General features: G+C 46.9%; 1 protein-coding gene across 1 annotated transcript in view; it reads left to right on the plus strand.

Moving 5' to 3' along the window:
• LOC132818112 (bcl-2-modifying factor-like) overlaps positions 1-20,841 on the plus strand; it is a 121,370-nt gene extending 100,529 nt beyond the window's left edge. The window contains exon 4 of the mRNA XM_060828810.1: positions 13,354-20,841. Coding sequence (XP_060684793.1) covers positions 13,354-13,467 — 114 coding nt within the window. The 3' untranslated portion in view covers positions 13,468-20,841. The remainder of the gene's footprint in view (positions 1-13,353) is intronic.
• Positions 20,842-21,524: the final 683 nt, after the last annotated feature.

A 21,524-nucleotide genomic window follows, 5' to 3' on the forward strand; every position in this document is an offset into this window, starting at 1 on the left:
ACAGGAGGATATGGTTCCAATCTCTCCTGCATGACTCTCTTGAGTTTTGCACTGCACCTTGTAATGTGGTAATGGGTGAGGAGTGGCGAGAGGATGGTTCATTGAATTAGTTGTATCAAAGAGTTGGCACCGGGGCAATTGGCTGCAATCGGATTCTAGGCTGCAGGATATTAGTTTAAAAAATTACAGAGTTTGCATGTGTCCAGCACTTCAGTGATGTTTGCTTCCGTTAGTTAGAAGTTGGAGAATTGGATATATTTTATAGTGACGCACTGCTCTCATGAAACATTCTCTGATCAGATGCAGCTAAAAAAGCTATTTCCACACTCCCTGAATTATAATCCATCTCTTCATGTCCCTCTCTGTCTCCGTCTCTCTGCCTTCCTCTCTCTCTAACCATCTCTCCCTCTCCTATTCATCCATCTCCCTCTCTCTCCTTTCTCCATCCATCTATCACTAAAAGATTGAACAGTTTTGGTTCTTGTTGACCTCAGATGTATTTGGTTGGGTCAAAGGCATCTTTCTCACCTGTACTCACCGTCACGTATTTGACCCAAGATCGATTATTTTGGAGATTGTTGTTCTGCTGGCAATTTGGCGCCACACTTCCCATCCTCCTGACTGTACGTCCAAACTATTGACTGTGCCACAATAGTAGGGTTGTAGGTTCACATTTCACTTGCAAGTGAAACTCTATATGTCATCACCGTACTATATTAGCGTAGAATCTTCCTTTGAGAAACTTGAATGTGTGAAGACTGCCTCACAAAAGCCCTGCAGGTTGATATATTTTGATCCTATATTCAATTCCTTCTTAGTGGATCTAAGCTTGACAGCTGTTGCAGTTGTCCCCATTATGTCTAAAGTGGGGTGTGGAAAACAGCCAGTGACCCCTGTAGAAACCAACTGAGGACTACAATAGGCCTGGCTGTGCTGCTTGACATTGTCTGTGCAGGCTATACATGACAAATGGACATTATAAGGCAATGCCAGACAGCTTCTCCCCCAGCATAGCTGAGGAACTCCCACAGAGGCATCATCACAGAGAAGCCTACCCTTGAGGAAAGCCTTACAGAATAAAGCTGCTATTAATACAGCACCTTCAATGGAGTGAAATGTCCGAGGGCTCTTTCACAAGAGTGCTATTTGACACTGAACCCTGTAAGGAGACACTGGGACAGACGCCCAGAGGCATCTGACAAGAAAGGAAGAGCAGGAGGGTGGGGAGGTGAAGACGTTCAGGAGAGAAATCCTAGATAACCAAAGACACCTTGGTCAATGGCGCAGCGAAAGGAATCTGAAAGATTGGAATTGTGAGAGTCTGCTTGTAATGAAGTTCTCGCACTTATCTGTTGGGTTTGAAAACAACACATGCTAAAGGACCCTGTGACTGATAGTAAAATAAAACCACGACTGAATCAGGAGCATAAGTTGGTGGTTTGTATTTGGTAAACCATCAAGCCCCTTCGTGCATCTCTTACATAAACCATGAGGGTTGCTGCCTGGAACTCCCTGGCTGCCAACCACTTACGTCTCTGTCTGATGCAATCGATGTCAGTCCTACACTGACCACAAGAACTCAACACTGGGACATGAAATTGCTCCATCGTGATCAAGCTCTCTCTACATCCCAGTTTCCCTTTGATCATCCCGGTTAATTACATGATATGTCAGTAATGGAGATGTTGACTAATCCAAGGATCAACCTCCACTAGTCAGTCTATAATAAACCCAGATGTGACAAGACAGCGGGTTGAGAACTTTAGTCTCAATCAGGCCACGTGGTTCTCATTTACTGCCCAGTGAACATAACAGAATCGAATAGAAACATATAAAATCCTGATGGCGCTGGAGAGGCTAGATGCGGGAAAAATGTTCCCAATGTTGGGGAAGTCCAGAACTAGGGATCACAGGCTAACAATAAAGGGTAAGCCATTCAGGATTAAGATGAGGAAGAGTTTCTTCCCTCAGACTTGTGAACCTGTGGAATTCTCGACCACACAAAGCTGTTAGGGCCAGTCCATTAGATATGTTCAACAGAGAGCTGGACATGGCTCTTGTGGCTAAAGGGGTCAAGGGGTTACAGAGGGAAAGCGGGAGTGGGATCCTGAAGTGACACGATCAGCCATGATCATATTGAATGGTCATGCAGGCTGGAAGGGCCGAATGGCCTACTCCTGCTCCTATTTTCTGTGTTTTAAATGCAACCCATGTCTCTGCCCAGCTACTTCCAGTTTCTCCAGCCTCTGTCAGAAATCCCGACTGTGGCTGGACAGCTTAGGAGGAAGGTGCCACCGTGCTGCCTGATATAGGGAACGTCATGATTTGGAGATGCTGGTGTTGGACTGGGATGTACTAAGTTAAAAATCACACAACCCCAGGTTATAGTCCAACAGGTTTAATTGGAAGCACAAGCTTTCAGAGCACTGCTCCTTCATCAGGTGATAGTGGAGTACACAACTGTAAGACACAGTGTTGGAGTACAATTATGTACCACACAACCGCCTGATGAAGGAGCGGCGCTCTGAAAGCTAGTGCTTCCAAATTAACCTGTTGGACTATAACCTGGTGTTGTGTGATTTTTAACTTGATCTAGGGGAGGCAGTGACCTATTGGTAATGTTACTCAAAGAGCAATCTGAAACCCCAGCCTAATGTGCTGGGGACATACCTTCAAATCTCATGGCAGCGGAGAATGACATTTGAATTCAATAAAGATCTGGAATTAATAGTTAACCTAATGATGACCATGTAACTAACTATTGATAATTGTCTGGTTCACTAATATGACCACAGATATAGGAGCAGAAATAAGCTATTCAGTCCATCACCTCCTCTGTTCAATGACATCATGGCCGATCTTCAACTCCACTTTCCTACTTTTTCCCTGTAACCCTTGATTACCTTCCTAATTAAAAATCTTGTCTATCTCAGCCTTGAATATACCACCCACCCACGACAGCCCTCTGAGGTAAAGAATTCCACAGATTCACCACCTTGTGGGAGAATACATTTCTCCTCATCATGCTTTAATGACAACTTCAAGGCCTGTAAGGGAAGAAAATTTACCTTCCTTACCTGTGACTCTGGCCCACATATGACTCCATACCAACAGCAATGTGGTTGACTCTTAATTGGCCTCTGGGCCTGAAATGTTGATTCTCCTGCTCCTCAGATGCTGCCTGATCTGCTGTGCTTTTCCAGCGCTGCACTTTTCGACTTTCATGTCCAGCATCTGCAGTCCTCGCTTTCTCCTAATCCCTGGATTAGTAGTCCAGTTATGATACCACTGGACTATTTCCTCTGCATTATCCCTGTAGGAGTATGTCATGTAGAATTTCTACACACGCTTCTTATTTCCGTAACATCCCTACAGCGTGGAAGCAGGCCATTCCGCCCATTGAGTCCACACCAGCCCTCTGAAGAGCATCCCACCCAGACTCATCCTTTCCCTGTAACTCCACATTCCCCATGGCTAGCCACACCTCCCACCCCAGCCTGTACAGCCTTGGACACTATGGACAATTTAGCATGGCCAATCCACTTAACCTGCACACCTTTGAACTGCGGGAGGAAGCTGGAGAGGGGACCTGCGCAGACAGTCGCCTGAGAGTGGAATCGAACCCAGGTCCCTGGCGCTGTGAAGCAGCAGTGCTAACCACTGAGCCACCATTTTCAATGGCAAGTTGCAGGGGACTTTGAAGGAAAGAGTACCTGTTTCTCCCACCCCACCAAGATGGGACTAGATCTGAGTGAGGGCCGGGCAGGGCTATGGGTACACAGTGTTGGGGGGGAGTGCAGTAAGCTGACTTGGGTAAGGAGGAAGTGTTGTGACTCTGGAAAATCTTTAGCCTGAGGGGTGAGAGCCCAGTGCCGTTGTTGCGAGCGGGCCAGCACTTTGACCTGCTTTCCTTAACCAACAGCAAGCCCTTATCAGCAACAGGCCCGGGTGGCTGTTTGTCTACAGCGATGTCTTTGTAAGTGGTGCGTGCAGTAGATTAGTGCGGTGGTGACTGCTCCTGTCTGCCTGCCTTGTCTGTGTTTATATGCTGCTCTATATTTAGAGGGCTGAGTCATCACTCCAGCTGCAAGCATGACTCTCCCAAAACTACCTGCAGCGATTAGGACATGCATGGACAGTGTGATATATGTATATGGGCACTAATTGTGGTAGAGGTGGCATCTGAGGGTGTGGTATGGGCGGGGGTCGGGGGGCAAGCATTTCACCCAACCATCATAAGCTAGATGCCATGAAACAGTACTCTGCCGGTGTCCTCCTGCTCCCCATGCCACCCCACCCCCAGTTCACAAACAGAAATTGAAGTATGCCACTGTCTTAACTCACTCGACAAGCAGTAAAACCAGTCTATTTAACCCTTTAGTTGCTTGACCTCACACTTGGTGGTGCAGTTGACACTCCCACGTCCCCAGGTGGGGTGGGGGTGATGGAGGGGATGCCGTGAGCCAAGCGGTAGGTCAAACCAGGGAGTACTTGGAGTATGGGCTGGGGTGCGGGAGGGCAGAGGATCGTGATGGGGAGGGGTGAAACTAGAGAAGGAGTGTGAGTATCAGGGCTGGGGGGGTGGGGGGGGGGTCCAAGGACACATCAATGCGAATGGGGCAGAGTGGGAGGGAAAATATGGTGCGGGGGAAAGGGAAGGGGGGGATAGGGTGGGAGGGGTAAGGTGATGAGGTGAAATGGGAGGGGGGGGGCAGTGAAAGTAGAGCATGAGACACTCACCTTTACATTTAAAAAGTACTGTAAGACAGTGAGGCCCTTTATTCACTGCCCTTCAGCTAGGAAGATGGGGTCTGCTCCTCCATTTCAGAAGCTGGGTCACCATCTCTAGTGCTTCCCACAGTGTCCATTGCTCCCTACCAATTCACTGTCTGTGAGCAAGACTCCTCACTAGCCACGTCCACTCAGAACGTGATTTCCCGGTTTTGTTGAGATGTTGTAGGGGGGTGGGTGGGTGGTGGTGGCGGCGGCACGGTGGCTCAGTGGTCAGCACTGCCGCCTCACAGTGCCAGGGACCCAGGTTCAATTCCACCCTCAGGCTACTGTCTATTGCAGAGTTTGCACATTCTCCCTGTATCTGTGTGGGTTTCCTCCCACAGTGCAAAGACATGCAGTTTAGGTCTATTGGCCATGTTAAACTGTCCCATAGCGTCCAGGGATGTGCAGACTAGGTGGATTAGCCAGGGAAAATGCAGGGTTATGGGAAAAGAATGGGGCATTTGTCTGAGAGGGGTGCCCTGCAGGGGTTCATTGAGCACTCAATGGGCCAAATGGACTGCTTCCATACTTTAGGGACTCTGTGAAACTGAAAGGCAGCAAGCTCTCTGGCAGGATGATATCTCTGTTTATGATCTTACAGAGGAAGTAACAGCAGGCTAGTCATCACCTGGAGGAATACTGCAACCACCCACCCATCTCTTGGATGTGACTCTGCAACTTGTCTGCCAAGATGGTAGAGCATTATATAAAGACCAGTCGAGGATGCGGGTGATACTGATCAATGTTAATTCTGCACTTGACCTTATTGAACTGGCATTGGTGAGGGCACTCCATCGCAGTTTGTTTTGTAAGCTTGCTGAGCGCAAAGTTGTAGCTGGCTTTCCTGTGTTCCAACCCCACCCTTCAAGGGTTAGTTTGAATGTGGCTAGTGTAGTCTATGTTATGGAGGGGGGAGCTCCTGTGAACCCCCCCCAAGCACTGTAACCGTGGCCAGTGCCATGACCCCACCTTCTCACCAAGCAGACACCAAAGCCGGTGAGTTTTGGTGTTGAAGGTAAATCTGTGCGAGGAATTGCAGGTCAGCGCTCTGGCTACACTTGAAGAAAAGTGTTTGCTGTTGTATTTTTTTAATCAAAGCTGACTTGCCGTTGGACGTGATCTCAGTGTTGTCTTGTGCCTGAGGCTGCAGAGGTGAGGTCTGGTTCTTAATGGTGTTCTTAACACCTGCAGCAATGTTGCCGCTCTAAGAACTCAGTTGTGCACATAAGGCCTCTCTGTGAGGCTTATCTCCACAATATGAGGTTGTTTTGTGCTCCCGGCTTTGCTAAAGGATAACCGATGAGTCATTTGCTCTCGTCTAGCTGGCTCAGGCTACTTGGGAGCCTCTGCAGGTTTGTTAACCCTTTGCCTTCCCAATGGGACACATTGAACCTAAACTGCATCTCTGTATCTTAAACCTGAGCTGTCCACTTTACCCATCACCCACTGTGCCCTGCAGTGGGATCTGGTTTGGCAACACCTCAATATTAAAATGCCACTGTGTTGTCCCAATGCCTCTCTGATCTCGCTCCTCCCTACCTCTGTCTCTGTGTTAAATGCCTTGGAATGTTTCGCAGGACTCAGTTAAGTCAGCTGTTGTTGGCTGTGTCCACTCAGGAGTGACTGCTACAGGAGGAGTAGTCAAGACTCCATTTTAAGTGTGGACAGCGATCTGGATTTAAGTTGCACGGGTTTTGAATAAAGTGGGGCAGCACTGTAGCTCATTCTCTCTCTGTGTTAAATGGGTTTCTTCCAGATGCTCCCGCAGTCCAAAGATGTACAGGCTAGGTGGGTTAGCCATGGGAAATGTAGGGTTACAGGGATAGGGTGGCTGTGGGTGGGATGCTCCTCAGAGGGTCAGTGCGGACTCAAAGGTCTATGGGGATGAATTACCCATCCCACCTTCCACCCCCATGAGCCACCACTCCAACGCATTTGCATAAAACTGTCATGAATCAGTGCTATCAGAAAAAAGAGAAGAGTGTGCTTTAAAAATATCCCTCAAGGGCTGTTGTGGTGCAGTGTCAAAGTCCCTACCACTGTCTCGCAAGACTCAGTTTCAAGTCCTACCTCCAGAGGTGTATAATAACAGCTCTGAACAGATTGAGCAAATATCTAGAAACATCCCTTGGCCTATTCAAGAACGGAGAATTGGTGTAGTTTGATTAATCCAGCTGAAAATTGGTTCCTCCCAAAACAAAGTATGATTAGTTCAACAAAGCTCCATGCAGCACTGAGGGAGTGCCGCACTGTTGGAGGTGCTGCCTTTCAGGTGAGACATTAAAACAAGGCTCTGTCTATCTGCCTGGGTGGATATAGAAGTTCTCATGGCATTATACTGTGCCTTGGCCAGTATTTATCCTTCAGCCAATATCGTTCAGTCTGTTTGTTATCACTTTGCTGTTTGTGGGACCATGCTGTGTGCAGTGTAGCTGTTCACAGGTCGGTGCAACATCGAGGGCCAAAGGGCCTGCACTGCGCTGTGTTGTTCAATGTTCCATGTAGTGTTTCCTACATTGCAACAGCAATTACGCTTCAAACCCAGTGCTTCCTCGGTCGTGAAGCACTTTGAGGTGCTCAGTGGTTGTGGGACGTTCTGTAGGAATGGACATCATTCATTGTCCTTTGTCTTCAGAGTGTAAACTCTCCATCTGTGTGCAACACAAATGGTTACATTTTTAAAATATGCAGAATGATTTGCTTGATGTATTAAGGCACACCAGGCAGTTCCTTAATAAACTAAAAGCTTCTAAAATGTGTATATTTGTGTCCTTATATCAAAATCATAAGATGTAGGTGCAGAAGTAGGCCATTCAGTCCATCAAGTCTGCTGTGCCATTCAATGAGATCAGAGCTAATCTGATCATCTTCAATTCCCCTTCTTTGCCCATAACCGTTGATTCCCTTACTGATTAAAAATATCTCAGGCTTGAATATACTTAATGACCCAACCTTCACAGCCCTCTGTGGCAACTCATAGAGTCATAGAGATGAACAGCACGGAAACAGATCCTTTGGTCCAACTCGTCCATGCCGACCAGATATCCTAACCTAATCTGGTCCCACTTGCCCCATATCCCTCGAAACCCTTCCTATTCATATACCCGTCCAGATAACTTTTAAATGTTGCAATTGTACCAGCCTCCACCACTTTCTCTGGCAGCTCATTCTATACACATACCACCCTCTGCGTGAAAATGTTGCCCTTTAGGTCTTTGTTATATCTTTCCCCTCTCACCCTGAACCTATGCCCTCTAGTTCTGGACTCCCCCACCCCAGGGAAAAGACCTTGTCTATCTATCCTATCCATACCCCTCATGATTTTTACAAACCTCTAGAAGGTCACCCCTCAGCCTCCGATGCTCCAGGAAAAACAGCTCCAGCCTGTTCAGCCTTTCCCTATAGCTCAAATCCTCCAACCCTGGCAACATCCTTGCAAACCTTTTCTGAACCCTTTCACAACACCCTTCCTATAGGAAGGAGAGCAGAATTGCACGCAATATTCCAAAAGTGGCCTATCCAATATCCTGTACAGCTGCAAAATGACCTCCCAACTCCTGTACTCAATACTCTGACCAATAAAAAGAAAGCAAACTCTCAAAAGGGTGGACGCTAGGAAATTGTTTTCATTAGGCGAGGAGACTAAGACCCGTGGACACAGCCTTAAAATTAGAGAGGGTCAATTCAGAACAGAACTGTGGAGACATTTCTTCAGCCAGTGAGTGGTGGGCTTGTGGAATTCATTGCCGCAGAGTGCAGTGGAGGCTGGGACGCTAAATGTCTTCAAGGCAGAGATTGATAGATTCTTGATGTCTCAAGGAATTAAGGGCTACGGGGAGAATGCAGGTAAATGGAGCTGAAATGCCCATCAGCCATGATTGAATGGCGGAGTGGACTCGATGGGCTGAATGGCCTTACTTCCACTCCTATGTCTTATGGTCTGGTGGTCTAAAAGGAAATGGCAGGAGTTATCACAGCTCCTGAACATTTGCTGCTCCTGAATTTGCATTCTCAGTCCACAACTGTCCCCTTCTAAGTGGTTCTGCTGCTAACAATACTTATATTGGATATTTAATTCTTATATTGGATGTGGCTGTGTGTCTAGCTTTATTGCACATTGTAGTTGCCCTCGCTGGCTCTGCTGATGGCATCTGCCAAGAATTTGGATAGTTCCTTCAAAAGAGCCAGCAGCAGCGTGCCGGCTGAAATGGCCTCTTTCTCTCCTGCATGACTCAACTGTAATTCTCAAGGAAGTCACCAGAAACCTGACTCTTGTGAAACTTGGCCTGGAGCTGAGTGATCTGCTGAGCTAATCTGTGACAGTGTTACAAAACATTGCGCAGTCAAAACAAACGTCAAATGTTATTCATCTCAACTTCTCAACAGGAAGACATACTCTTCTAAATCCAAAGTCCCAGTTAACTTCAAAAATAACTGAGGGCACCAAAGGCCCTCAGTTATTTAGCATTTCAACCCTGCTCAAGTATAGCCCTCAAGGCTTCATGCTACAGCCTCTCACCTCAAACCATTTCACCCTGACTCTCCCAACACTGACTCATCCCACGTCATTGGAAAGCTAACAATCTTTTTGGCTGTACGGGACATTGGTTAGGCCACTGTTGGAATATTGCATGCAAATCTGGTCTTCTTCCTATAGGAAGGATGTTGTGAAACTTGAAAGGGTTCAGAAAAGATTTACAAGGATGTTGCCAGGGTTGGAGGAGGCTGAACAGGCTGGGGCTGTTTTCCCCGGAGCGTCGGAGGCTGAGGGGGTGACCTTATAGAGGCTTACAAAATGATGGGGGGTATAGATAGGATAAATAGACAAAGTCTTTTCCCTGGGGAGGGGGAGTCCTGAACTAGAGGGCATAGGTTTAAGGTGAGAGGGGAAGGAAATAAAAGAGATCTAAGGGGCAACTTTTTCACGCAGAGGGTGCTACGTGTGTGAATGAGCAGCCAGAGGAAGTGATGGAGACTGGTACATTTATAACATTTGACAAACAGTTGGATGGATACATGAATCTGCAGGGTTTAGAGGGATATGGGGCAAGTGCTGGCAAATGGGACTAGATTGGGTTAGGATATCTCGTTGGCATGGATGAGTTGGACCGAAGGGTCTGTTTCCATGCTGTACACCTCTATGACCCTATGTTTATTTGACCCAGTCCTCACACATTAGCATAACATAGTCACTTTGATACTGTTTGATGAATCGAGTCATTGCTACAGAGTGGAACTGTGAAAAGGAAGAATTAGGGTCAGATATGGACAGGATCTTCTTTTGCAGGCAGATCCTCAATGGCTTGCTTTTACACTGGTTTGTTGGAGTTCTGAGGTGGAGGAGGGTATGTCTCTCCTGTTGGGGAGGGAATGCCAGGCCCTGGAGGTGTGTGGGAAGGCGGAGGTCGGGATGTCTGTGGGAGCCGGGCTAAGGGAACACTCATGGGGGGGGGGGGAGGGGGGAGGTAGGTGCAGGCCCAATGTGGGAAAGGCAGCCCTAGAGAGAGAGAGAGAGCGCACACACACACACACACACACTTGAGTTCTGGGCAATAAGTAACCTTTAAACAGCCACCAAGACACCTCAGTTTGGATGAGACCAGGCAGATCTCCCTCCCCCAGCCTTGCTCACCCCACTCAAAATTATTGACGGAGTGACCTGAGGCTCCTCTCACCCAAACTCTCTGGGGAAGAGGAGGGGTTACACAAAATTGCCTGGATCTGAATCATTCGACTTGAAAATAATTTTGAAATGAGTTGGACCAGTGCATACACATGAGGAATTTACAGCACGACAAAGAAAGTGGGGAGTGGCTGACACAGGCTTGATCAGTCAAGTGGCTTCCTACTGTACTATAACATGTGATTTTTTTCCCTTATTATTTCCAATTTATCCCACTTCCCTGCAAACCTTTCCTCAAGTTTTAATCCAATTTCCCTTTGAAAGCTGTCCTAACTTGTTCAGGCACATTTTGTCATTGACAATAAATCGTTGTGATAAAACGTTCTCCTTAACTCACCCTGATTCTTGTTACTGCTAGTGCTAATGTTATCTACTGCCATCGAAATCACTCTGAATTGTATATGCACAATAAAAATTCACTTTCAACATTCCCTAGTAGGTTAGTGGTGCAAAGGTTGCGTGTACAACATTTGAGGTGTGTGTGTGTGTGTGTGTGTGTGTGTTTTGTGTAAAATATGTAGAGCCATGCACACTTGAGTGAATGAGAATGTATGTGCGCGCACACATGCAAGCACCTCTGTGCAGAGTCTGGGTGATGGATGTTGTGCTGGTATTGTGGGAGATGATATCAGCTCTTATCTTCTATTGTGATGATGTGGAGGTGCTAGTGTTGGACTGCAGTGGACAAAGCCAGAAATCACACGATATCAGGTTATAGTCCAACAGGTTTATTTCAAATCACAAGCTTTCAGAGTGCTATTCCTTCCTCCCGATGAAAGAGCTGCACTCCAAAAGCTTGTGATTTCAAATAAACATGTTGGACTATAACCTGGTGTTATGTGCCTTCTGACTATAATCTACTGTATGTAAGGAAAGGATCACATTCAGCAGTGATGTCCATGTGACAGAATTTCCAATAATACTTACTATCCGACATATGTGCTCAACCATTCTTCCAGTACTCCAGTGTCTACCATAACCCTCCCCACCATAGATATCCAACATCTCTCTTCTCTAAGCTCCACCATCCGCCCCTCAAAATGTCCACTTTTCCCCCCAATACCTGTCATCCTTCCCCAAAAACCACCATCCCTCCTTTCAATATCCACAGTCTCTCCCTCTCCCACTACCAACAATCGCTCTCCTCCAATACCCACCATCGCTCTCCACCAATACCCACCATCACTCTCCTCCAATATCCACCATCACTCTCCTCCAATAGCCACCATCGCTCTCCTCCAATATTCACCATCGCTCTCCTCCAATATTCACCATCGCTCTCCTCCAATAGCCACCATCGCTCTCCTCCAATATTCACCATCGCTCTCCTCCAATAGCCACCATCACTCTCCTCCAATATTCACCATCGCTCTCTTCCAATACCCACCATCACTCTCCTCCAATATTCACCATCGCTCTCCTCCAATATTCACCATCGCTCTCCTCCAATAGCCACCATCGCTCTCCTCCAATAGCCACCATCACTCTCCTCCAATATTCACCATCGCTCTCCTCCAATATTCACCATCGCTCTCCTCCAATATTCACCATCGCTCTCTTCCAATATTCACCATCACTCTCCTCCAATACCCACCATCGCTCTCTTTCAATATCTACTATCGCTCACGTCCAATATCCACCATCGTTTCCTCCAATAGTCACCATCGCTCTCCTCCAGTATCCACTATCGCACTCCTCCAATATCCACCATGGCTCTCTTTCAATATCCACTATCGCTCACGTCCAATATCCACCATCGTTTCCTCCAATATCCACCATCGCACTCCTCCAATATCCACCATCGCTCACCTCCAGTAGCCACCATCACTCATCTCTAATATCCACCATCGCTCTCCAATATCCACCATCACTCATCTCTAATATCCACTATCCCACCCTCCTGCAACGTCCATCATCAATGTCCCCACAAATATCCACCATCCTCCCAATACCTACCATCCCAGTCCCAATATCCATAGTCCCTCCCTCCTCCAATATCCAATGCCCCCCTCCAAATATCCACTAGCTCCCTTCCAATATCCATCCTTCCTCCTACAATGTCCACCGTCTTCCACTCCTCCAGTATTCACCCCCATCAAATATCCACCTTCGACCTCTTCCAATACCCACCAATCTCCCACCTTCAATGTCTGCCCATCCCCCTCCTCCAATACCCACTAATCCCCTGCTTCCAATGCCCACCCATCCTCCTCCAATACCCACCCATTCCCCCTCCTCCAATATTCACCATCCCCCTCCTCCAACATCCACCATCCCCCTCCGCCAACATCCACCCATCCCCCTCCTCCAACATCTACCCAACCCCCTCCTCCAACATCCACCCATCCCCCTCTTCCAACATCCACCCATCCCCCTCCTCCAACATCCACCCATCCCCCTCTGCCAACATCCACCCATCCCCCTCCTCCAACATCCACCCATCCATCTCCTCCAACATCTGCCCATCCACCTCCTCCAATACGTACCCATCTCCCACCTCCGTCTACCCATCCCCCTCTGCCAATAACCACCCATCCCCCTCCTCCAATACATACCCATCTCCTTCCTCCAATACTCACCATTCCCCTCGTCCAACGCTCACCCATTCCCTTCCACCAATAACCAACCATCCCCCTCTGCCAATATTCACCAATTCCCCTCCTCCAACACCCACCAATTTCCCCCACTTCCAATACCCACTATCCCTACTCCACCATGCAAGCAGTGAACACTAGCAGTTCCCGTGTGTGAAGTGATGCCTCTGATCCATTGTCTCGTCTTGTCTCGCGTTTTAAAAACGAACTCTGCTTCAGCGCCGTGTGACTCAAACTCTTCCATATGTTGCCAGACCTGTCCCCCATCTCACGATGGATGTTATTTTTTTCTTTCCACAGCGCAACAGAAACGAAAACCGTGTGGACCAGCCCTTGTGGTGGCGACTTCTCTTCCTGCTGTTCACTTTGATCTTTGACCCGGAAGAGAATGCGGAGGCGGCAGGGCAAAGGTGAGGCGGACCCTGCACGTCAGCCCTCCACTCTGCAGCCAGACATCAGAGGGTACTGCGGATGGCACTGAACGAGGGGACAAAAGCACGGGTGTGAAGGCACATTCCGCTGGTCGGATGGTGTCACGTTTTTGTTTTATCCAAAGTGGAAATGGCGCATTGTTTCCCAGTGACGTCCGCTGGAAGCTTGCTGTTGACTATCACGTGCTCTCCACTGCTCCTAATGGATCCTCTTCCCATTGCTGGTGAGCTCTGACAAATCACTTAACTCCACAGAGAATGGGTTCTACTTCTTTTGTACCTTTCTCCCCTCAATCACGAACGTCACGCAGGCGCAGCAGCAAGAAGAACAAAGGAAAGGAGACTGAAACAGAAATTGCTGGAGAAACTCAGCTGGTCTGGCAGCATCTGTGGAGAGAGAGCAGAATCAACGCTTCGAGTCTGGCGACTCTTCATCAGAACTCTTCCCAATCATTGACGCCGTCTCAAAGAATCTTTTGTGGTTGAGTGCAGCACTGGATTCTCAACACTGGTTATGTGCAATCCCTTTACAGGTTTACCATGTATTTTAACCCCTCCGTTTCCCCCTCAATAACCAAGTGACCTCTCTGAGAACTAGATCGCTTCTCCCTTGCAGGGCTAAGTTGGACGTGTCTTGAAATTTCTGTGTCCACCCATGTGCAGAGACCACTCTCGGGTTCCTACAGTCCTGCTGAAAGCTCTGTTTGCCAATGGTTTGTTTACGGGTGGGACATGCTGACCACTTTTGGGATTCAGAGACTCGTCGGCGGGGAAATCGGCACTCCATCCTGGAGGATGGTTCTCCCTGGCGTGCCCCACCTCAGCCCAAGCTAAGGTTTGGGGGGGGGGGCTCCATTTCTCACTGGTCTCCTTCGCCCTTTTGGAAGGCAGTTATAATTTTGGATAAAAATGAAGGATATTGCAGGGTTGTGTAGGCGAGTCACTTCTTATGTGGTGAGGTGGGGAGGGAGGGGGCAGAGGTGGGAAGAGAAAAAAAACAAAAAAAAAGCACAGAGGCGTCTCCATAGAAACGGTTGAGTCTGAAACTGTGAACCTATCTCCAGCCATTCAATCTCCTCTGACCTGGATGAATTCAATCGAAGTCATACAGCACAGAATGAGACCATTCGGCACATAGAGCTCCTGTCTATCCTTTGGAAGACCTGTCTTCCAAAGGGCTCCCCCATGCTCTTTCCTGAAGCCTTCCAGTTTTTTTTTCTCTCCTTTTCCAGTTCCCCTTGAATGGGTACTGTTGAATCTGCTTCCAACTCCTTTGCAGGCTGTGCATTTCATGTTGCAACGTCACACTTTGTCAAAGAATTTCTCCTTATTTCTCTCTCTATTTTACCAGTTATCTGATTCCTCTGCTTACTGACGGTCTCCCTTTGCACTAAGTCAGAAGCCCACATAAGATGGGAAATCTCCATTAAACCTCACCCTCGTCACTGCTCCATAGATCACCAACCTCCTGGGCTTTTCTGAGGGAAGAGTCTGATTCAAGCTGAACCACTCTGCATCCAAATCCTTCAGCAAGAGCTCTTCTTTATCTGTGCCTGCCTTTCTCCTTGCTAAAGGTCTTGGACTGTTCACTTAGAAACACACACACACACACACACACACACACACACACACACACACACACCCTCAAACACCCAACTGTACAAAGCTTTACTACTGAATTATCTCAAAGAGCTGTTGCTCCTTCAGAGCCACTAAGACATAGCCAACTTCTCCCACCCGCCCTCCTCCAGAGGTTTTAAGGGCTGTCTTTTCTATGACAATGTGGTGATCTGAGATTCCTGGAGCTTAAGCCAGGCCCTCTCCATTACAGATTGATCAGAGGTTGGGTTATGACTGCCAAGTAGTGCTCACTGTGCCATTGGGTGTAGGGAAGAGATTACAAGTGTCACAAGGTCTAAAGTGCCCCACCCCCACAAACAAATAATCTAGTGGAATGGTCAGAATTTCCAATATGGCCTGCACTCCCTGGTCCTTGTTGGTTTGAGCAGATGCATCATGGGAAGTTCCTATCCCTCATTGTGATCACTTCTGCAAAGAGGCCAGGTTGATCATCTGGAAGCTATTCCCAATAGATATCCCAGATTTTGAAGAGGAGGTTTCTGTCCTGAAGGACTCCCAGCAGATCCAGCTGCCCATCACCGATTTGGGTTTGGCACTGGGACACCATGTGGTCGCACTTCTGACCCAGGTGACGAACGCGAGTTGGCTGCCTACCACAGAATGCTGCTTCTGACCTTTTTCCTTGTTTCGGAGTAAATTTTCCTCCCCCCCCCGGCGCATAGTTTCTGAGAGCACTTCTGAAATCCCTACTCGTGCCCCTTTCAACCTTGTTTACCGTTCCTTGATAATTCGCATTGGACCTCCCACCTCACATCACAACACTGGGGAAAATTGGGAGGGGGTGGGGTCAGCAGTTAAAAGAAAGTTGGGGTTTTTATAAAGGAAAGTGTGGTTGACAAATTGTTACCATGGTGTCGCATGTTAACTGCAGTATCACCTGTGTCAGAAGTCACACAACATCAGGTTGGTGTGGTATTTTTGCTTTAAACGCCCATCAACATGACCAGTTCCTTAACTTGCACATGTTTATCTGCTGATATGTGACCTGTCACCCTTGACCTGTGACCCAGTTGAGAAGCAGGCTGTTACATCATACTCGACTCAGGAGATTAAAGAGCCTTGAATCTAACATTAATTAACTGCTGGATGGATATTAGAGCTAAACTTGGTGTAATTATACTGGCCTCGGTTCAGGTACAGACAAATCCTGCTGTGGTGAGGCTCCCCTCTCTGTTATATTCAAAACAATTTTCAATTGTTGTTCAAGTAAATCAAAAGGTTTTATTAGTGAAAGAAGACTAAGTCAAATCTAATGAAAGGCTCCAGCTATTTTAATTAGTCAGAGCCTGGGCTGGCACAGCAGGAAGCATTAGCTCTGAGCTGCTTCCTTGTCAGTGAATCCTGCCAGGCACAATTAATTCTACACGCTATAGTGCTTCAACTCACGCTCCCTCATGCTCACTCTTTCTCCAGCGTTCTTTGTCCCAGTGTTAGTTCTCCTCTTACCCCTCTCCACTCCTGCCCCTTTCCCTAGTTTTCAACTCTCTTATCACATCTCAGTCGATCTCACACCCTCTGTCCATTCCTTGCTAGCCTGTTCTGTGTTCTGCTCCCGCCCCATAAATTTCTTTCTACTGCATTTGTTACTTCTGCGTTTCTCTCTCTTTTCTTCCCTTCCCTTTTCCCTCATTCTGAGCACTTGCTGACTTTACCACCAGTTTGTCTTGGTCTTCCTTCTTCATTTTTAATTCACCTCTCTCCATCGACCTTCCTCCCTCATCCTTGTTTAAGAAACTGGTATCCCTGGACAACTGCTGTTGAATTCCAACATGTGAATTAGGAAAAGGCCACTCAGCTCCTCAATGCTGCCCCAGTTTCCAATGAGATGGTGGATGGTTACCCCCCATCCCCCACTTTTACCCCCAGTAACCTTTGTTCAACATGAATCCAATTCCTCTGCCTTGAAGATATTCGAAGACTCTGTTTCCAATGGGTTTCAAAGAACTAGGGAAGGAAAACAAAACATTCTCCTCATCTCTGTCTTAATTGGACAAGACCTTATTTTTTACCAGCAACCCTCCATCAGCCACAAGCTTACTCAGTGCTACTTTTCCAGGCCCACCCTGTCAAGACTGCTAAGCACCTTGTGTGTTTCAATCAGTTAGCCTCAGGCTGTGCCAAACAGCAATGGGGACAGGCCCAGCCTGTCTTATCTTTCCTCAGAAGATAACTCACCTATTCATTAAATCCCTGCAGTGTGGAAGCAGGCTATTCAGCCCAACGAGTCCACAACAACCCTCAAAAGAGTATCACACCTAGAACCCCCCCCGCCCCCCCACCTCCCACCCCCACCCCCCACCCCATACTATCTCTGTTATACTACATTTCCCCATGGCTAATCCACCCAGCCTGCGCATCCCTGAACACTATTGCAATTTAGCCTGGCCAGTCCCCCTCCAGTACATCTAACCTGGAAGTGTGTTGGTTGTTAAAAGATAAAGAAAGCCTTGGCAACATTTCTTTGAATTACCGTTCACCGTGAGCAAAGTGATTTATTGAGATTGACTATTGGACCTGGAGTACTGAGGTGGCTGCTGACTGTTGCACAACTCGCTGCTCGCACTTGGTGTTATGTCGAAGGAATTTGAATAGTAAAATTTGTGCTAGGGTCCACCTTAGCAAAGATCTCATTGACTGATGTGGTGACCCAAAGAAATGAGTGATTTTTTTTAGAAGTTTGTTCATGAAATGTGGGTGTTGCTGGCTGGGTCAGCACTTATTGCCCATCCTTCATTGACCTTGAACTGAATGGCTTATTGGCTACAATTTTCAGAGGGCACTGAAGAGTCAACCACGTTGCCATTCTAAACAATGTCCGTCCTACAGAATAGACCAAAAGCTTTGAGGTTATTTTCTGTTTGTTTTCCCCCTTGGTTTTACAGTGAGGAATATGCAGTGTGTTCCTTTCCTTTTGGAAGAAAGGAGGTAGCTCAGAGATAACAGGCTGCAAGGGAAAGCAGGCAATCCCATGATGCAGTGAGCTGAAGACTGGTTGCCAAGGCAATGCCAAGATACTGCTCCTTTGGATTCGCTGCATTCGCTGCATTTCATGGCACCGGTGTGAAATGGAGGTCACCCCATTGAAAAATGTTTACAAATTTGTAAAAGATTTACTGTTTTACACTATTGCTTGAATATGCGGATTGTCCAAGGTGTCACAACACCTATTAAATCATTAAGTAAAATATTGACTGTTGGTAAGACTTGTGTCCAGGCATGAAGCATTCTGTTTGGTCTGCCCTTCAACATGAATTTGAACTTATATTATGAATTTAACAAAGGGTATGTAAAAGGGGTGTATTTAATTGATCTGCCTGGGACAAGTCAAAGGCTGGCTGTGTTCAAAAAGAAGATTTAAATATTCTCAGTCCCTTTGGATGGGAAAGTACTATCACATGACAATGGTTCTTCCCCCTAGGCCCTCAGACTTGACACGCATCATCATTGCCCGCTTTCCCAATCCAAATTGGAAAGCCAATTTATATAACTAAGAGAAACACAAGCTTTTGTTTTTGAATGATCTCAAGAATTTCTGTCAGACAGGCAAGTAATGATGTACTGGAGATTAGCCCATATTTCATGGAAACTATAGGATTCTGGTAGAATGGGTAGGCACAGCAGATTTCCTTCCTCAAGAACTGGTTGAGATTTTTCCCTGACAATCCAGTGGTTCCATGATTGTCATTACCGGCTTTTCAATTCCCGATTTTGTTTAATGTATTGATTTCAAACTCCCCAGCTGCCTTGGCAGGATTTGAACATTTGCCCACCAGAACAGTTGTCAGGCCTCTGCATTACTGGTTTAGTGAGACAACCGTAAAATCAAGAGAGTGTGACGCTCCATGAATTGCTCTTGTAGAGACCCGGTGTGGACATGACAGTCTGGATGGGCTTTCTGTGCTGTAATCATTCTAACCTCATGCCTTTGTACCCACACCAGGCATAGTTTTTAAAATTACAAGAATGAGGAAGACTGGATGGGGATAAAGAGTTCCAGTGTTGAAGTTCTATAGTAGAATGAGTAAGACTGTGCAATAAGGTTTGTTGGCAACGCATTGAGGATTTAGACGGGGAAAGCAATGTACGTGGATGTAGCAACAACAGAACAGATATTGTGCCTCAACAGATGTTGATGGACATACACGTGTGCTCACGTGCAGATATGGGATTATCCTTTAAGTGAATCATTTTATGGTTTCACCTTAAAAATCGTCCCAGCAATAGAAGATAACAAGTGATCCCATGGAGCCTTCTTTGACGCTGAGTCAAGAGCTGCAACATTTGCTCAGGAGAAGTGGGAAGCTACACACACACACACACACACTTGTACTTTTACCGTCACAGCATGTTTTGTGGTGCAGCCTTTTTACAAAAAGAAAATGTTTCCTGCAATCTTTGAACGCTGAGCCAGCTAACATAGAAAGACTGCCTCAAGAATGGACAACTGATACGGAACTGCACAAGATAACTCATTGCAGACTGCCTACATCAACCTTGTAAAAGGCATGAGGGAGCTCCCTTACATTTCTGTAATTTATTCTGTATAATTTATTTTGTGTATTACTGGTCTTGTCTAGTTTTTCTAGTGTGCAATGTCTTTGTGTTTCATTGGATTGGCTGGGCCAGCTCAGATGGAACAGGCCAATTTGAACACTTGCTGAAAACTGGCACCTTAGGAGAAGGAGTGGTGCCCAGGGTTGGGATGGGGGAAGAACTAGTCACTATCATAATGCAAACGTGACAATTATAGGCTGAACAAGCAATGCCTCCTCTCTCATGTCGTGGTCATAACTGCTTGCTGTGATGGGGAGCTTTTGGGTGCTGTGATGCGACTATCTAAGACTTCCAGTCCCTTCTACAGTCTACTTCCTGTTCGTTATGGAGATCTGAATGATGAACCTTTTTGAGGAAGGACATTGAGATTCCTTGCCCTATGAATGTATGGAAAATTACTGTCTTCAAAGAAGAAGCATTAGATCACATGCAGTCTACTTTTGGGAGATAGGGTTTTACTACTCAGTTTCTGAAAGTCAATATTGTCGATTGTAGCAGACCCTCCACTTGCCTGGTCCTTTGGGAGTTATGTTACTCAGTGTCATGACAGGAGAGTACAGTAGGATCTCAACAACTCGCTTTCATCTGGACTCTGTTGGGATTGCTTAAGGAAGAAGGAAGGTGAGAGGCAAGGTTTGTTCATCAGTCTCCAAACAGCAGAAACCAAACCAAAGTCATGTCTCCTGGAGAAGCCTCCCTGCTCCACAGGTATTGGCAAACTCTTAATTTCTTGCAGGAAGGGAGTGCAAATGAAACAAAGCGCCCCATGACCACCTCCAGAGCTATGAAGATATGAGTATCACTGTCAAGTCTCAAAGCCAGCATGGTTTTAGGGTTAACTTTAGGTGAGCAGTAGGCTATTTCAGTTTCACTGTGAGATGCCTGCTGCTTTAGGAGTTCGTGGGTGTCACGTTTTACTTTGTTGTAATACGGCTTGGCAAATCTTCTCTTCCATGCCAGAGTTTCTTGATCAAACTACTTGCACATCGACTGCTTAAAGGCTGTTGGTCAGTGGCTCGCCTGAGGTTAGCTCATACAGACTGGGTTGTCTCTGAAAGACAGTCCCCAGGCCCACTCACGTTGTCTGTAAGTCCTCAGCACGGAAGTGCACCTTATTCAGACCTCTCTCAGGTGAATTGTAATCGGTTGTGTTGTTTGGGAGGGAAGGGGAGGGGAGCGGTGGGAGGTGGGGTGGGGAGGTGGGGGAGTGGCTGGGGAGGGTAAACCATTGCTGCATCTACTTGACAGTGTTTCGATTGTGACTGATAATGTACATAGGCTTAAAAACAAACATTGCATCTAAAACACATACCAATCAAGATGAGTTTAAAGGTCACATACAAAGAAAATATTGCCCGTGCCTTCTCAGGCCAGCTTCGGAGTTTCATCAGACCAAAACTACCCCTATGGTTCTTCTTTAAAATGGACATTTCTAAACTTTGAGGGAGATTATGAACTGGGGACAATTCATCCTTAACAGCTGAATAGTACTCAGCTATAAATTGTCCCAACCTATCTTAGAGGAAGACGAGACCACACTTTTTTCTGATCTGCATAGTTTAACTCCGTGTTAGACAAGACATCTGCCTGTCATTGGGTGAACGTCCAACCTGGCAGTTGTAGAAGATGGCTGTAGGATATTTCTGAAAGGTCGACCTGTCGTCCACAGCAATGACCAACATACAATGTACAAAAAGCAGGATCTTCCCCAGCCAGTCCCTTCTGCAACGTGCCGGGGGTCTTTTGTATGTGATCTTTGAGCGACAAAGGTGCTGACTCTTCCATCACACTGCTTCTCTTGAAGGTTTTGATGAGACACGGCTCTCTCCTTAACATATGAGGAAG

Source organism: Hemiscyllium ocellatum, chromosome 8 (assembly GCF_020745735.1).
Source record: "Hemiscyllium ocellatum isolate sHemOce1 chromosome 8, sHemOce1.pat.X.cur, whole genome shotgun sequence".
In the NCBI taxonomy this organism is placed as follows: Eukaryota; Metazoa; Chordata; class Chondrichthyes; order Orectolobiformes; family Hemiscylliidae; genus Hemiscyllium; species Hemiscyllium ocellatum.